This window comes from Bos grunniens, chromosome 28 (genome assembly GCF_055505025.1).
Source record: "Bos grunniens cultivar Pamir isolate PY7600 chromosome 28, Bosgru_T2T1.0, whole genome shotgun sequence".
NCBI classification, from domain to species: Eukaryota; Metazoa; Chordata; class Mammalia; order Artiodactyla; family Bovidae; genus Bos; species Bos grunniens.
In genome coordinates, this window is record NC_141192.1 from 10,790,403 (window position 1) to 10,804,072 (window position 13,670).

Sequence of the window (13,670 nt, forward strand, 5' to 3'; positions counted from 1 at the left end):
CGAGAAGCAGGTTGTTTATTTAAGACAGAAGAAGGCAGAAATATGCCCCCAGAGAGTAAGGGTATGGGCATCGTCTCTAATGAGGAGGAGGAGTGCAGTAAGTCAGAGCTAAGCAGAGACACACACCTGTGGTGGAGTGCGGGAGTCCCGAATGAGAGGGAGAGCAGTAAAGATGTGACATAAATTAACTTATATAGGACAGTCCTTCCAGATCATTGTTTACCTTTGGCCAATTACCTTGTTAATTTCTTCACACCTGACTGGTCCATAGACCCTCAAAAGGTGCATGTGAAAGTGTTTTCTAAGATAGATGCCACCACAGAGACCTATGGGTGCGTGTCCACTTATTATGGGGTGGGGCCTCTCCCTTTTCGACCCCCAAGAACTCTTTCTGCACATGTGTAGACAGGGAAGTCCTTGTTGAACTCAGAAGAGGGCTCCTTATCTCTTTGCTTTAGCAGAGCTCAGCTTTGGCCACTAGCTTTGTCCTTGGAGTGCCACGTGTGAACAAAGCTTGATTTTACTCGACTTGACAAACACCAGAGGTCCAGCCCAGAGGCACCCCGTCTCCTACCTCACTACCTATGCAGGTTCCCTTCCTCTCAGTGCCTTGGATTCTATGTCTGTAAAATGAGAAGGGTTTGCCTAGATTATCTCTGAGGCAGAGAGGAGACAAACATCCCTTGAACTTCAAGGCAGGAAGATGTTGAGGGATGAACCTGAACATGGCTGGACATCCTCTCTGCCTGAAACTTTAGAAGGGATTAGGACTGTGAAGATGGTACATTCTCTGATGAGGCATCCACAGTCACATTGTCATGAAAGAAATGTCAAGAAAGAAATCCTGGTGGTCAAGGGTGAGGGGAGTCTACTGGGTATAAGCCCACTCAACCTGGCCAGAGAAGTTGGTGCTTCCCTGCCAGCAAGAGGCAGCCACGATGACCTCCAAGCCCCAGGGCTACAGCTTGCATTGCTGAGAGGACTCTGGGATATGAGGAGAGGTCTGAACAGGGCTCTACCTGGGGGAGGCATCAATAGAAACAATTTGAAACCATGGGAGAGAATGAGCCCAAGCCTAGAGTGAATGCAAGGAGAGAAGGGAGCCAGAGCTGAGGCACCTGCTCCTCTCTGTGGGACTCCAGGAGAGAAGATACGAGTGAAAGAGGCTGAAGGATGAAAAGATTGAAGGCAGGAGAGGAAAGGGAAGGAGGTAGCAGTGACCAGTGGGGTCAAATGCAGTCCACGTTTGGCAGAGGTGGAGGGCTAGACATCTGCCTTGTTGAAAAGGAGACACTGGCTTTTGCACAGGGGCATCTTGGAGACCTCCGTTTAGCCCTTGCCCCTGAGTCACAGGCTGCCCCCCCCCCTTTTTTTTTTTTTTGAGAAATCTTCCAGATGTGAAGCCAGTTTCAAACTTTATTCTGAGGGAGGAGTTCCATAGGAGGCCTGCCTGGTGGCCTCATCCCGTGGCTCAGTGGGGAAGCCCTGAGCAGCAGAGGGTCACCTTTTTATTGGGATGTTGGCAGCTCACAGCTCTGGGCACTGCCCCTTCCCTGGGGTGGGTGGGAGAGCTCAAAACTCGCAGATCACAAGGAGTTGCTTACTGCAGGGTACATCATTCCACTTGCCATCAGGAAAGATTTCCACACAGTTCTCTGGTTGTCCCTCATCACTGTTGTTGGGCTCCCCATTGGCCCAGTTGGAATAGATCAGTATTTCCCCAGTTGGGTAAGTGAACCTCCCCTCCGTGGAGATGTCATTCATGCTCAGGTAAGCATTCTTTTCCTGGGCTCTGACCATCTGTGTCACGGCCTCGTTCTCGGCTGAAGAGCGTGGGGAGGCCAGCTGTCCCTTAGCCTCTCTGCAGAGCTGCTCTGCATCCGAATATGACTTTACAGCACCTGCCGTCTTGAAGATCTTCTCCCCGACAGCCTGGCCATCAGGGAAGAGCACCGCTAGGGGAAGAGGAGAGTCAGGCTGGGGATGTGCAGCAGCTAGACCTTGTGCTTCAACTGGAGTCCCCAGCTCCCACGAGGGTACCAGGGCACCAGATAGAACAAAAGCAAGGCACTTAGCTCCCAAGCATCCATCATGCAAGAGGTGAGGACCCTGGAACTCAGGTGCTTACACAAGAAGCCCAAAGTCGCCCAACTCTCAAATGTAGATGAGGATCAGACCCTGTTGGAGGTGACACTAAAGCTCCCACATGCACTTTCTGTTCCTCCCCGTGCTGTTCACGAGAATCCAGCATTTTAATTACTGTGTAAATAGGAAGGACTTTGGCAGGGAAATGACACTGTACAGTCCAGGGCAGTTCCTAAGAGTGTGGAAAACACCAACCAGGTGGTTCACTCTCACCCTTGCATAATGACTGGGCATGAGGAGTTGTCTGAGTGGTTCTGTGTTGTGTGAAGGGGTGAGGAGAAAGGGGAGGACAGGGGTGCATCTGAGAGCAGCCAAGTGCTGGCCTCTGCACTGGGGGCAGTCCAATGTTGGCTTCCATATGCTCGCAGGTGAACCTATGGCCAGTCAGCCTCCCTGGACCACTGAGCAGGTGATGATGGCATCTGAGAGCTCTATGCGGGGGCGGGAGGGCAGGATGGGATCACCTTTGGAGAGAGCCCTGTCTGGGCTTCAGAAAGTCATGTGTTCAGTCCTACCCTGGCAATGACAGCCCAGGTGACAAGGGAAAGTCACTTCTCTTTTCAGAGTCTAATCTCATATTTCTAAGGAAAAGGTACACTGCAAAACAGCAGCCCCTATGTGACCTGTTAAGTATCTCTTTTTATTCCATCCCATCCACACCGCTCTGACTTCCAGGGTCTGCATGGAAATCTTCTGGGCTCCTAGGAGGGCTCACTGGACTGGTTCTGAACCCAGGCTGCACCCTGACCCACTGCCCTTTTCCTCTGATTTCTTTAACAAGCAATTGGAGACCAGATTTTCCACGTAGTCAGGATAGCGCCAAGACAGCCCTGGACAAGGTCAGTGCAAGCTTGTGTGCCATGATTGGTTTATGTCCCATGCATCTGGGTGGGTATGTGTGTGCATGCTTGAATACATCCATGTGTCCATCTGAAGGTACATGGGCTGACTCAAGGTCCATCAGGATGGGTATGCCTATGTCTGCATGTGTGTTCATGTATGTAGGTGGTGTGGACTGAGTGATGGTGTTTAGGTACGCACAGGTGGCCAGCACATATGCCCAAGTTCACCTTTGTTTATATCAGTCTGCATGAAGGGTTAGTTTTTAAGTTGTGCCCAACTCTTTTTGACCCCCATGGACTGAAGCCCACCAGGGTCCTCTGTCCATGAGATTTTCCAGGCTAGGATATCGGAGTGGTTTGCCATTTCCATTCCAGGGGCTATTCCCGATCCAGAGATCAAACCCAGGTCTCCTGCAATGTAGGCGGATTCTTTACCAGCTGAGCTACCAGGCGATGAGATAGTAAGTAGATGCTGCTGCTAAGTAGCTTCAGTCGTGTCTAACTCTGTGCAACCCCAGAGACGGCAGCCATGTAAATATGATTGAGCAAGAAGGAAGACATAAACTGCTGAGAATTCTCATCCCACTACTTCAGTACTTAGTTGGCTTGAGTTCTTAGGACCCAACCCTGTGTCTCACCCAGTCAGGCCCCTTTATGCTCTGCTCCTTCAGAGAACTCTAATTCTTTTAGATCAGTGAGGTTTGATAAGTGATGTGCATTCAAAACTGTCATCATGGAGAGCAGAGACACAGGAGGGGCAGTTGATGGAGCATCCCAAAGGCACAGGCACTCAGGTGTGTGCTCCAAGAGGCCTCTGCCTGCTTAGGATCCAGGCTTAGGGAAGAATCTCTGCTTTAACTCCACAAGAGGTGCAGGGGGAGTCTAGCACTGGCCAGAGACTGGAGGCAGCCTATTCCTTCCAGACCCAGGGACATCTTTAGGGTAAGATACTTGGTGGCCACACACCAAGGACAGGTCCCCAGCAGCCTTGAACCCCACAGGCATCATCCCACCCTCACTCTCAGGACCATGTCTGGATTCTCTGCTGCTATGGACTGTGCAGCTGCTTCTCTGGACATTTGCACACATGGCCCCACAGAGGGAAGAAATGCATCCTGGTTTGGGTGACCCCTTGTCTGTCCTAGGAACCTGCCCAGGGTAGGCTGTGGTGAAGGTCTGCTGAACTGGTGACATGGACCGCATCCTCCTCCTTGTCCCATGCATCTACTTGAGCTTCTGGAGCACGTGGGGAACAGCTCTGTCCCAAACTTGTCCTTAGACCCACTCCTGCCCCAGGTCTAGGTCCAGTCCCAGTCATGGTCCCAGCAAGTCCAATTTAGACCCAGCAAAGAGAACTACAAGCCAAGCCTAGACTAAGTCTGAGGCCCTCACTCAGGGCCTGGCTAGGGTCAGGTCCAGGAACTCACCTTTCTTATACTGACTGAAGGCATTTTGGAAGCGTCGCAGATGTCCATCTAAGATTGTCACCCGCTGCTTGAGAGCATTGACCTCTGCAGGAGAGAGAGGCCAAGTGAAGACAGATCCAGAACAGCCTGGAGTCACTCAGAGCCCAGGCCTCAAGGGAAGAGAGTCCAGGTGGAGATGCCAGTTGGGGGTGGGGTAAGGAGGTGTAACAGAGGCCTAGGAAGCCTACCTCTGCTGACCTAGCTGGCTTCTGCATCCATGGGATTTCCTGCAGTTCTCTTCGGAACAATATCCCCTGAACAGGTCCCTGTGCCTCACTGACAGTGAACCAGATGTTATTTTAATTCCAAATTCTAGGAATCTGATAGCACTTTCTTTTGCATTGCAGGGGGTGGTAAGGTTGTAGGAGAGGAATACACATAGCATTGAGTTATTTGATGTTCAAGGTTATCTGATGAACTGGAGAGGGAGGTTGGCTTGTCATAAAGATCAGATAGAAAATCTGCTCAGGTTGTCCTCCAGCAAGTCACAGAGGCTAAGACCAGAGTCCACCTCGCCATACACCCTGTCAGCTTTACCTGCTTGACCCCCACCTGTAAATGGGTTATCTGAGAGGAGAGCTGAGCTGAATAAGGCCTCCTCCCTGCCCCACACCCTAATGGGGCTCCCAAGGCTTCCTTACCTGCAAGCCCACTCTCCCCCTTTGCTCCTGTTTCTCCAGGATCACCTCTGTCCCCCTTCAGTCCTGGGGGGCCCCTGGCACCTGAAGGGCCCTGTGGACCTATGGCTCCAGAAGGCCCTGGATAAGATAAGGAGAAATGGGTGAGTGCTGAACATTTATTTTAGCATTTTCATGCCCCCCCCCAAGCTCCACACATGGACTGTCATATCCCCAGGAGTACACCCTCCCACATACAAACGTCCCTCTGTGCCTGGAATCTCTTCTTGCATCCTCTCTATACACTGACTGTCCCATAACCTAACAACCAGCCTTCCCTGAATACAGACAGTCCCTGCTGCTCACACCACCCTCTCCATGCAGACAGACAATTCCCAAAACCCAACACTGGTTCTCTCCCTGCTCTGACCTGGTGGCTGGCGGTGGTGGGCACAGGGGAATATGAGCCCAGCCCCACGTCGATTGCTCACCTGTCACCCCAGCATGTCCAGGGGCTCCAGTCTCCCCGGGGGCACCTTTCTCTCCTTTGAGACCCGTGGGGCCTGGGAAGCCCTGCATGCCTGGGGCACCCACTCCTCCTGAGGAAGGAACACATTGGAGAAACATGGCTGAGAGTACACTCAGCAGGTACCATTTTTTCAGCAGTGCAGCTTGTCACCCACAGCTCCGGGTAAAAGAGCGACCTGGGAGACTGCTCCTGACTGCTTGGTCTCCTCTAGGAAATTCACTCAGTGTGAGAATATGGGGGAGAGGCCCAGCCAGGCCTACCAGGCACAGAGGTTCCAGGCTTTCCAGGCACTGTGCACGTACCCTGGTCCCCACCCGGCCTGCCAACGTCACCCCTCCCTTCTCCCTCCCTCACCCACCACATACCACCCACCTACCTTTGGGCCCAGTCTCTCCTTTGGGGCCTGGTGTGCCTGGAGGTCCCATGCTCCCCTGCTTCCCTGAGGGGCCTTCTCTTCCAGCTGGTCCAGGCATACCTGGAGGCCCTGGGAAAAAGGACCAGCCCAGTCAGTGACACTGAATCTCCTTGGAAGTGGGAGTGCATAAAAGATGGGGCTATAATAGAAGTCAGACAGGCAGCCTCCTCCTAAAGATGTTGCCCTCACTCTCCACCCTCCCCAGGAGCTCCAGTCTTCCCTGAGATAACCCTGTGCCACCTTGAGAATGACCTTCCTCTTCCTGGGGTAGAATCTGTGTACGCCTATTCCCATGGCCTAGCAGCAGCATGCCATCTGCAGACACCTGCATTCCATGCCCAGCTGCTCACCACGTGGCCCAGTGTCTCCCTTTGGTCCAGGTTCTCCAACAAAGCCATTGTCTCCTTTCGGCCCAATAGGGCCAACCCATCCAGGCCTTCCTGCTGGTCCAGCAGGTCCTGGTGAACCTGTGTCATAGAAGAGAGGGACATAAAGCTGATCCTGGCCCTGGAGGAGCCACCTGCCTGCAGGGTCAGGGCCCTTGCATTCCTTCAGGGTTCTGTAGGGTGTAGACACTCCCTCTCCAGGTGACTGGTCCAGTGGTGACGTAGGAAATGCGTGTCTACATCTCCATTTTACAAGGGAAGAAACAGGCTTGCTGAATTGGAGGCAGATCCAAACCAAGACTCACCTGGCTTTGCATACAATGCACCTGCCCCTGCCCCAAGGCCACGGTATTTATGGCAGTTAAGTCTGTCAGCTTTTACCCTGGACCATGGACTCCCTGCCCTCCCCCCTCCCCAGAACCAAAGTTTATGGCAGAAGTGACACCTGACACTTACCACCAGAGAAATAGACATCAAAAGCACAATGAGCTGTCACCTCACACCTCTCAGAATGGCTATTATCAGACAGCAAATAGGAAGTGCTGCAGAAGTAGAGAAAAGGAAAGCTTTGTGCAGTAGGGATGCAAATGGAACAGCCACTATGGAGACAGTATGGAGGTTTCTCAGAAAGTTAAACTAGAGCTACCGTAGAATCCATCAATTCCCCTTCTGAGCATTTAACTAAAGAAAATGAAAACACTAACCTGAAAAGATATATGTACCCCCAAGTTAATTGCAGCATCATTTATGGTAGCCCAGACATGGATGTAGCCTAGAGCCCAAGTATCTGTGGATGGAGGAATGGATGTAGAAAATGCAGGGTGCATATACAATGGAACATTATTCAGCCATAAAAGGGAATGAAATCTTGCTATTTGCAGCAACACTGGTGAACCTTGAAGGCACTATGCTTAGTGGAATAAGTCACAGGGAAGGGCGGTACCATACGATCTCAATTACATGTGAAATCTAAGAAAACAGACGAACAAAAACAACTTACTCACAATACAGAGAACAGATTTGTGGTTGCTAGAGGTGGGGTTGAGAAGTCGGCACAATGGACAGAAATCTTCAAAAAGTACAAGGGTCCAGTTAAAAAACAATTGGGTCCCAGGAATACAATGTACAGCGAAATTAGTATAGTTAGTAATCCTGAGTTGCATGCTTGAACATTGCAGAGCAAGCAGATCTTAAAAGCTCTCATCACACACAACTCGTAACTGTGTGTGTTGATGACTTTGTGACAATCATTTCACAATACATGCAAATATGAATTCATTATGATGTACATCTGATTCTAATATATTATAGATCAATTCTATTTAATATAAAGAAGACAAAAAAACTATGTAACATGCTTTTAAATTTATGAAAGATAGATGACATTGTTGTGCATTATTAAGTGATAAAAGTAAGTTATAAACACTATTTAATATGATTTGGTTTCTTCAACATGTCCACGCATGTGTCAGGCATGTGCACATGAAACACACATTGAAAAAACCACAAGAAGAGCATAGACAAGTGTTAACAGTTCTTTCTAAGGGGCACAAATCAGGCAATTTAAATTTTCATCTTTTTGTATTTAGTGACCACATACTAATTTGCTTTGGAAAAATAACCAAACATTTAAAAACATCACATTACCTTAAGAAGGCTGCCTAAGTCTGAAATTAGAAGAGATTTGTATTCAAAGACTAAAGAGAGAAATGCCTATTTATTCCAGAATTATAAACTCAATTATGTGAATTTGGTTATTCCTTTTTCACTGAGATGAAATTAACATAATATAAAAATAACTTTTTTTTTTTTACTGTGATGTACTTGCAGTATCTCAGTTCCCCAATCAGGGATTGAACCTGAAGCCTGGCAGTGAGAACACTGAATCCTAACCACTGGACCTCCAGGAATTACCTGTAATTAATCATTTAAAGTATACAAATCAGTGGCATTTAGAACATTGACATAATTGTACAACTACCACTACTCTTTAGTTCAAGACTATTTCATTAATCCCAAAGAAAACCTAATACCCATACTCCCTCCCTGCCTCCTCCTAAGCCCTGGCTACCTCTATGCAGCTGCCTGTCTCTGTTATCTATTCTGGATATGTTATATAAATACATACAATATATGACCCTTTGCGTCTGCCTCTTTAAACTAGGAGTGACATTCTTGAATCTCATCCAATTTGTAGCACATCTCAGTACTTCGTTCTGGGCTGTGGCTGAGAAATGTTCTATAGTATGAATACAATACATTTTCTTTATTCATTCACTGCGGATAAATGCTGATAGACACTTGGGTTGTTTCCATCTTTTGACTGTTGTGAGTAAGCATTCACGTGCAAAAAGACAACAAAAGAAATCTGTCAGTTACTATTAACTTGTTCATTCACTTATTTGTTCATTTCCTCATTATTTCATTTCTCAGTTCACTGAGAATCTCTTTGTGGAACATGGCTTTCTGCCTAGCACTGAGCAGGAAGTAAATGTCAGCACCAGGTCCTGGTCTGCAAGGAATTTGTCACTGAAGTTTAAACTGTGAGGCACAGGTAATGAGTGAAGAAAACAGCTTCTGAGATGTCCCTTGTCCATCCCAGCACCCTCAACCCATGGACACACACACGTACTCATAGGGAACAGGACTTCAAGGCTGAAGAGGATTCAGAGCCCTGGAGAGGAGAGGTGACATTTCAGATCTGGAAACCACTCCCCCAGGGTAAGAAGGGCCAGGCTTGCCTGGGCCAAGAATGTGCAGGTGGACGGAGACTGGGGTATTTGACGGGTGGTGAGAGCCTCTGTGCTGGGCATTGTGTCCTGCTCTTAGCTCCAATTCTCGCTAGGTAATCAATGGGAGCCCCGAGGATGGGCCCCACATCCCAGACACCCTGTGCTCAGGCAGAGACACCTGGTCCCTGGCTGTGCCTCTCCTGGGCTCCCCCCTGGCTGGGGAGGGCAGCAGGTACCTTGGAAACAAGTCAGTCCTTAGAAGGGAGCATTAGAGGTTGCCCATCCTTTGCACAAACCATGGCAGCCATGAGAGCAGGGAGGTAGAGGAAGGGATACTTTTCAATTCAGGGCCCCTCAGGGAGCTAGAGAGAGCTGGCATTTTGAATACCACCCCTCCTCTGAGATTACTTCTAGGCAGCATTTTCAAGCCCCAGCCCATTCATGTTGGGAGCTACTTTCTCTCTAAAAGACAGACAGATAAGATACTTGTCTCTTACCCTACAAATCCTGGGGATGTTATGTATTCTTTTCAGCTTTAGTGTTGTTCATTTCTTTCCTCTCCAGTCAAAGCACAAACTCCAGAAAGATGAAAGACCTCAGTTAATCCCTCCACATCCCTGGCCCAGGGCCCTGGTGATCCCCTCCTTGTCACTGGTTCATCAAATTCTCACTTCTTGCCAGTAAAAACCAGATCTTCTCCTGTGGGACAGTGTTTCCAGAAAATTCCTTTAATAATCAATACATTTGGAAACCTCAGGAGAATTCAGCTGGTTGGGACAGCAGAAGGATAAAGCTTTATCTTGAAGACCCACCAAAAAAATGAAGCCTTGGCTCAATTCTTTGTCACTGTGTGGTTGATATTATTCTCATCTACAGATGATTAAAGTGAAACTTACAACACTGTCATCAGTTCAAAAATATTTAAAATTCTGCAGAGGCAACATATAATACGAATGTTAAGTTTTGGAGTGTGTGTACTCAGTCACATCTGACTCTTTGTGGATTCCTGACAGATTCCTCTGTCTATGATATTCTCCAGGCAATAACAGAGTGAGTTGCCATTTTCTATTGAGGGGTTGTCCCAACCATGGGATAAAACCCACATCTCCTATGTCTCCCACATGAGTGTACTAAGTCACTTCAGTTGTGTGCAACCCAGTGGCCCAAAGCCCGCCAGGCTCCTCTGTCCGCGGGATTCTCCAAGCAAGAATACAGGAGAGGGTTGCTATGCCCTCCTCCAGGGCATCTTTCTGACCCAGGGATCGAAACTGCATCTCTTACACCTCCTTCTTTGGGAGTCAGGTTTTTACCACTAGCACCACTTGGTAAGCCCAATGAGTTCTGGAGCAGGGGACTCCAAATACCAGCCACTCGCTGATTGTTTGTACATTCTTGGGGTTGTTAGGGTCAGAAGATCCTAGAGGAGGAATCAGGACAGGTGGTTATGGAAATGGGGACTTGGGCAAGCAAGTCTTTGCCAACCAGTAAAGCCATGCTTTAGACAGACTGAAGATCTGGGGGAACCCTCCCCTCTTGGGAAGACCATCCTCAAGGTTTCCACAGCAGAAGATTCAGAGTTTTGGGGTTGGTTACAATTCCAGTGCCCACCCCTTCCCATCAGGGAAAGCCCATGGTCCCAGCTCTACCTGGATCCCCCTTCTCTCCATGGGGACATTCTCTCCCATCTTGTCCATCATGACCAGGCAAGCCACCCTCCAGGGGGCTACACATAACCAGGGTACAGGCATTGGCCAGTATTTTCTGAGAAAAGATTGTCATTTCTTCTCCCAGGGATCTCCAGGGCTGTGTGAGCAGGAGCAGCATGGAGAGAGGGAGGAGAAGCATGTCCTAGGCAGAGGAACAGAAAGAGGCGGTGCTCTTGGTCCAAGGATGAGGCGTAGGGCTGGCCCAGCTCCTGGAGGTCAGGAGAAGCCCTTCCCCCATCTCCTCTCCCATCCTCTGGGGCCAAGAGTACCAAGCTCCAAAAGCAGTTTAGGGAAAGTTAGGATAAGGCCTGGCCAGGGAGGACATGTGTGGACCAGCTGGGCCTCTGACCTGGTCTGCCAGCAGCATGACCCTACTGTCAGATGGTCTGTGTCATCCCTTTTGGGCTTGTCATCCCTGCCAAGGGCACTGTGGCCAGGATGTAGAATGCCTCACTGAGGCCATTGTCACACCAGGAGGGACTCACTGAGGGCCCTCGAGTGGGACCCTTCCCTCTCTGGGCCTCTTTATCCCTTTTTATACCAGTAAGTTGGTTGCTTTACCTCTTACAATGCTGGCTTGTTTCCTCTCACTTGCTGCTCTGGACAGGCTAGTACTGGAGTCTGCAGTGCTATCTGAAAAGAAAGCCAGAGGGATAATGCTTGGTAAGGTCTGTCCTGAGCACAGAAAGGTGCATGACTGCTTATTTTCCAGGATTTGTCATTCTGGGGCTCCACTAGGAAACTTCCTGGTACACCTAGAGTCCTGCCCAGATCTCCTAAGAGGACTTGGGACAGGGGCCTCTTGGTAGAGAGGATGTTGAGACGGGTGCCATCAGGGGGAAGCTGGCTTCAAAGGAGGAAAGCCGATGTTCAATAGAGCTTCTGGTTACCATCAGAAAGGGACTCAGGAGCTAAGTGAGATCAGGGTGCAGGAGGTGGGTCACTCCCAGTGTTGGGCTTCTTTCTTCTCTCAGAGAGAAACTGTAATGTTTAGAGCATGGAAAATAATCATGGGAGTTGCAGAGACCTGGAAGAAAGCCCAAGAGACCTGTGCAAAGGACCGAGCGTTGCCAAACAGGCTGAGGTAGTGGGAGGGAAGGGGCTTTCTGGACAGAGAAGTGCCTCCTTCCAAGAGGACGATGAATTGCATTTTCCATGGGGACAATGGCATCAGAGATCTGGTGGGATGTCACATCCAACTCTCCCCTTCTCCCAGCCCAGGAAACACATCTCCCACAAATGAAAGGAACACAGTGCAGAGCATCCATTATTACCTTGTGCCCCACCTCCAACACTCACCCTCCTAGACTGGAACTGCTGTACAGACCCTGCCTTCCTCAGCACCAGTAGGATAAAGCACCCATTCAGGCAGGAAGATACTCACTGGACACAGGAAAGCAAGTTGAGAGGCTAGGACAGAGACACTCACAGTTGCGTCCTCTAGGGTTTCAGAACCTCCACACAAATTGAAGTTCCTCAGCCAATATTGAGTATTTATACCTGCGCTGTAACCTGAGGTTCCAGTACCAGTTTCCAGAGAAAAGATTGACAAATTTTGGCTTGTTGACTCAGTCAATTCGCCCCCACCTGGGTTCTGGACATTTGCTGCTGATGTTCATGGCACTGAACACACATTAGAGTTCAAAGAGCACCTTCAGCCCAGGACCTCATGGGTTCCTCACTGCAGCCCTGAGAGTTTAGTGGCAGCGTCAGTGTCTGTGTTTCATGGATGTCCAGGAATCCAAGGTCCAGAGAAGACCAGCAAGTTGCACAATCATCTAGAGCTCTTGCAAAAGCAGCCTGCCTCTACAGAGTCCAAGAAACAGCACCCGCTGTGCCCATTTCTCTTCCTTCTCATCTCAACATGACTGTTCAGACACTAGGAAAGAGCTGGGAGCTGCCTGGCAGATCTGAGCAGGATTGGGGCAGATAGAGGGGCTGCTGAGGCAACAGCCTGTGGGGGGCAGTGTCTGGGGGAGCTGCCACCCAACAGGGGTCACTCTTTTGCTTTCTGCTGCATCTAGGACAGCCCCCCACTTGCCTTTTATAGGATTGTTGTTGTTCAGTGGTTAAGTTGTGTCTGACTCTTTGTGACCCCGTGGACTTCAGCATGCCAGGCTTCCCTCAGTTCAGTTCAGTTGCTCAAGTTGTGTCCAACTCTTGGACCCCGTGGACTGCAGCGAGCCAGGCTTCCTTGTCCATCACCAATTCCCGGAGCTTACTCAACTCATTTCTATCGAATGGGTGATGCATTCAATGATCTCATCCTCTGTCGTCCCATTTTCCTCCTACCTTCAATATTTTCCAGCATCAAGGTCTTTTCAAATGAGTTAGTTCTTCGCATCAGGTGGCCAAAGTATTGGAGCCATCCTCCCTTAACTGATTGCCCTAATCTCTCCACTAAACAGTGTTTCTCCATGATGTGGCCTTAGTGGCCAGTTCATATCCCCAAGCTGCTGATACACTGTTGTAACCATCACAGGGCAACTCTCATTCCCGGTGACTGTGGGCTAGTTGTTGGCATTTCTGCTTGCCTGTAGTTCCCTGGGACTTATTTCTTCCATCGACCCTTCCCTTAGGTCTCCACATCAGCAACCCCAGGTCTCCAGCCTCCCTTTTCGCCATCTCATTGGATGTGCTGACCTGCTCCTGGGCTTTGATGCTCCTTGTATGTTATGGAATCTATGATGTCAGCTTTCCTCAAATGTAGGGAAAGGTCTTCTCTTTTCTATATTGCAATTTTTTGAAGCAAGATCCTGTAGCTCAGGACCTGGGCCCCTAAAGCTTGAGCTCTTCTCTATTGTATAAATAACACCCATCCCACTTTATTCT

The 13,670-nt window shown here is 49.3% G+C and overlaps 1 protein-coding gene across 3 annotated transcripts; it reads right to left on the reverse strand.

The window, feature by feature from the left end:
• Positions 1 to 1,402: 1,402 nt before the first annotated feature.
• LOC147342834 (conglutinin) lies at positions 1,403 to 12,380 on the reverse strand. Of its 3 annotated transcripts, none has more exons than XM_086381772.1 (9): positions 12,268 to 12,380; positions 11,400 to 11,471; positions 10,779 to 10,980; positions 6,365 to 6,481; positions 5,976 to 6,083; positions 5,562 to 5,669; positions 5,095 to 5,211; positions 4,415 to 4,498; positions 1,403 to 1,955 (listed from the first exon to the last, which is right to left on the reverse strand). In XM_086381772.1, the coding sequence occupies exons 3-9, from the start codon at positions 10,975 to 10,977 to the stop codon at positions 1,573 to 1,575; spliced, it is 1,116 nt and encodes a 371-aa protein (XP_086237898.1). In that variant the 5' UTR covers positions 10,978 to 10,980; positions 11,400 to 11,471; positions 12,268 to 12,380; the 3' UTR covers positions 1,403 to 1,572. The 3 variants fall into 3 exon arrangements, with proteins under 3 accessions (XP_086237898.1, XP_086237897.1, XP_086237899.1); XM_086381771.1 differs by having other exon boundaries at positions 12,223 to 12,337; XM_086381773.1 differs by having other exon boundaries at positions 12,138 to 12,306.
• Between the last annotated feature and the right edge of the window lie 1,290 nt (positions 12,381 to 13,670).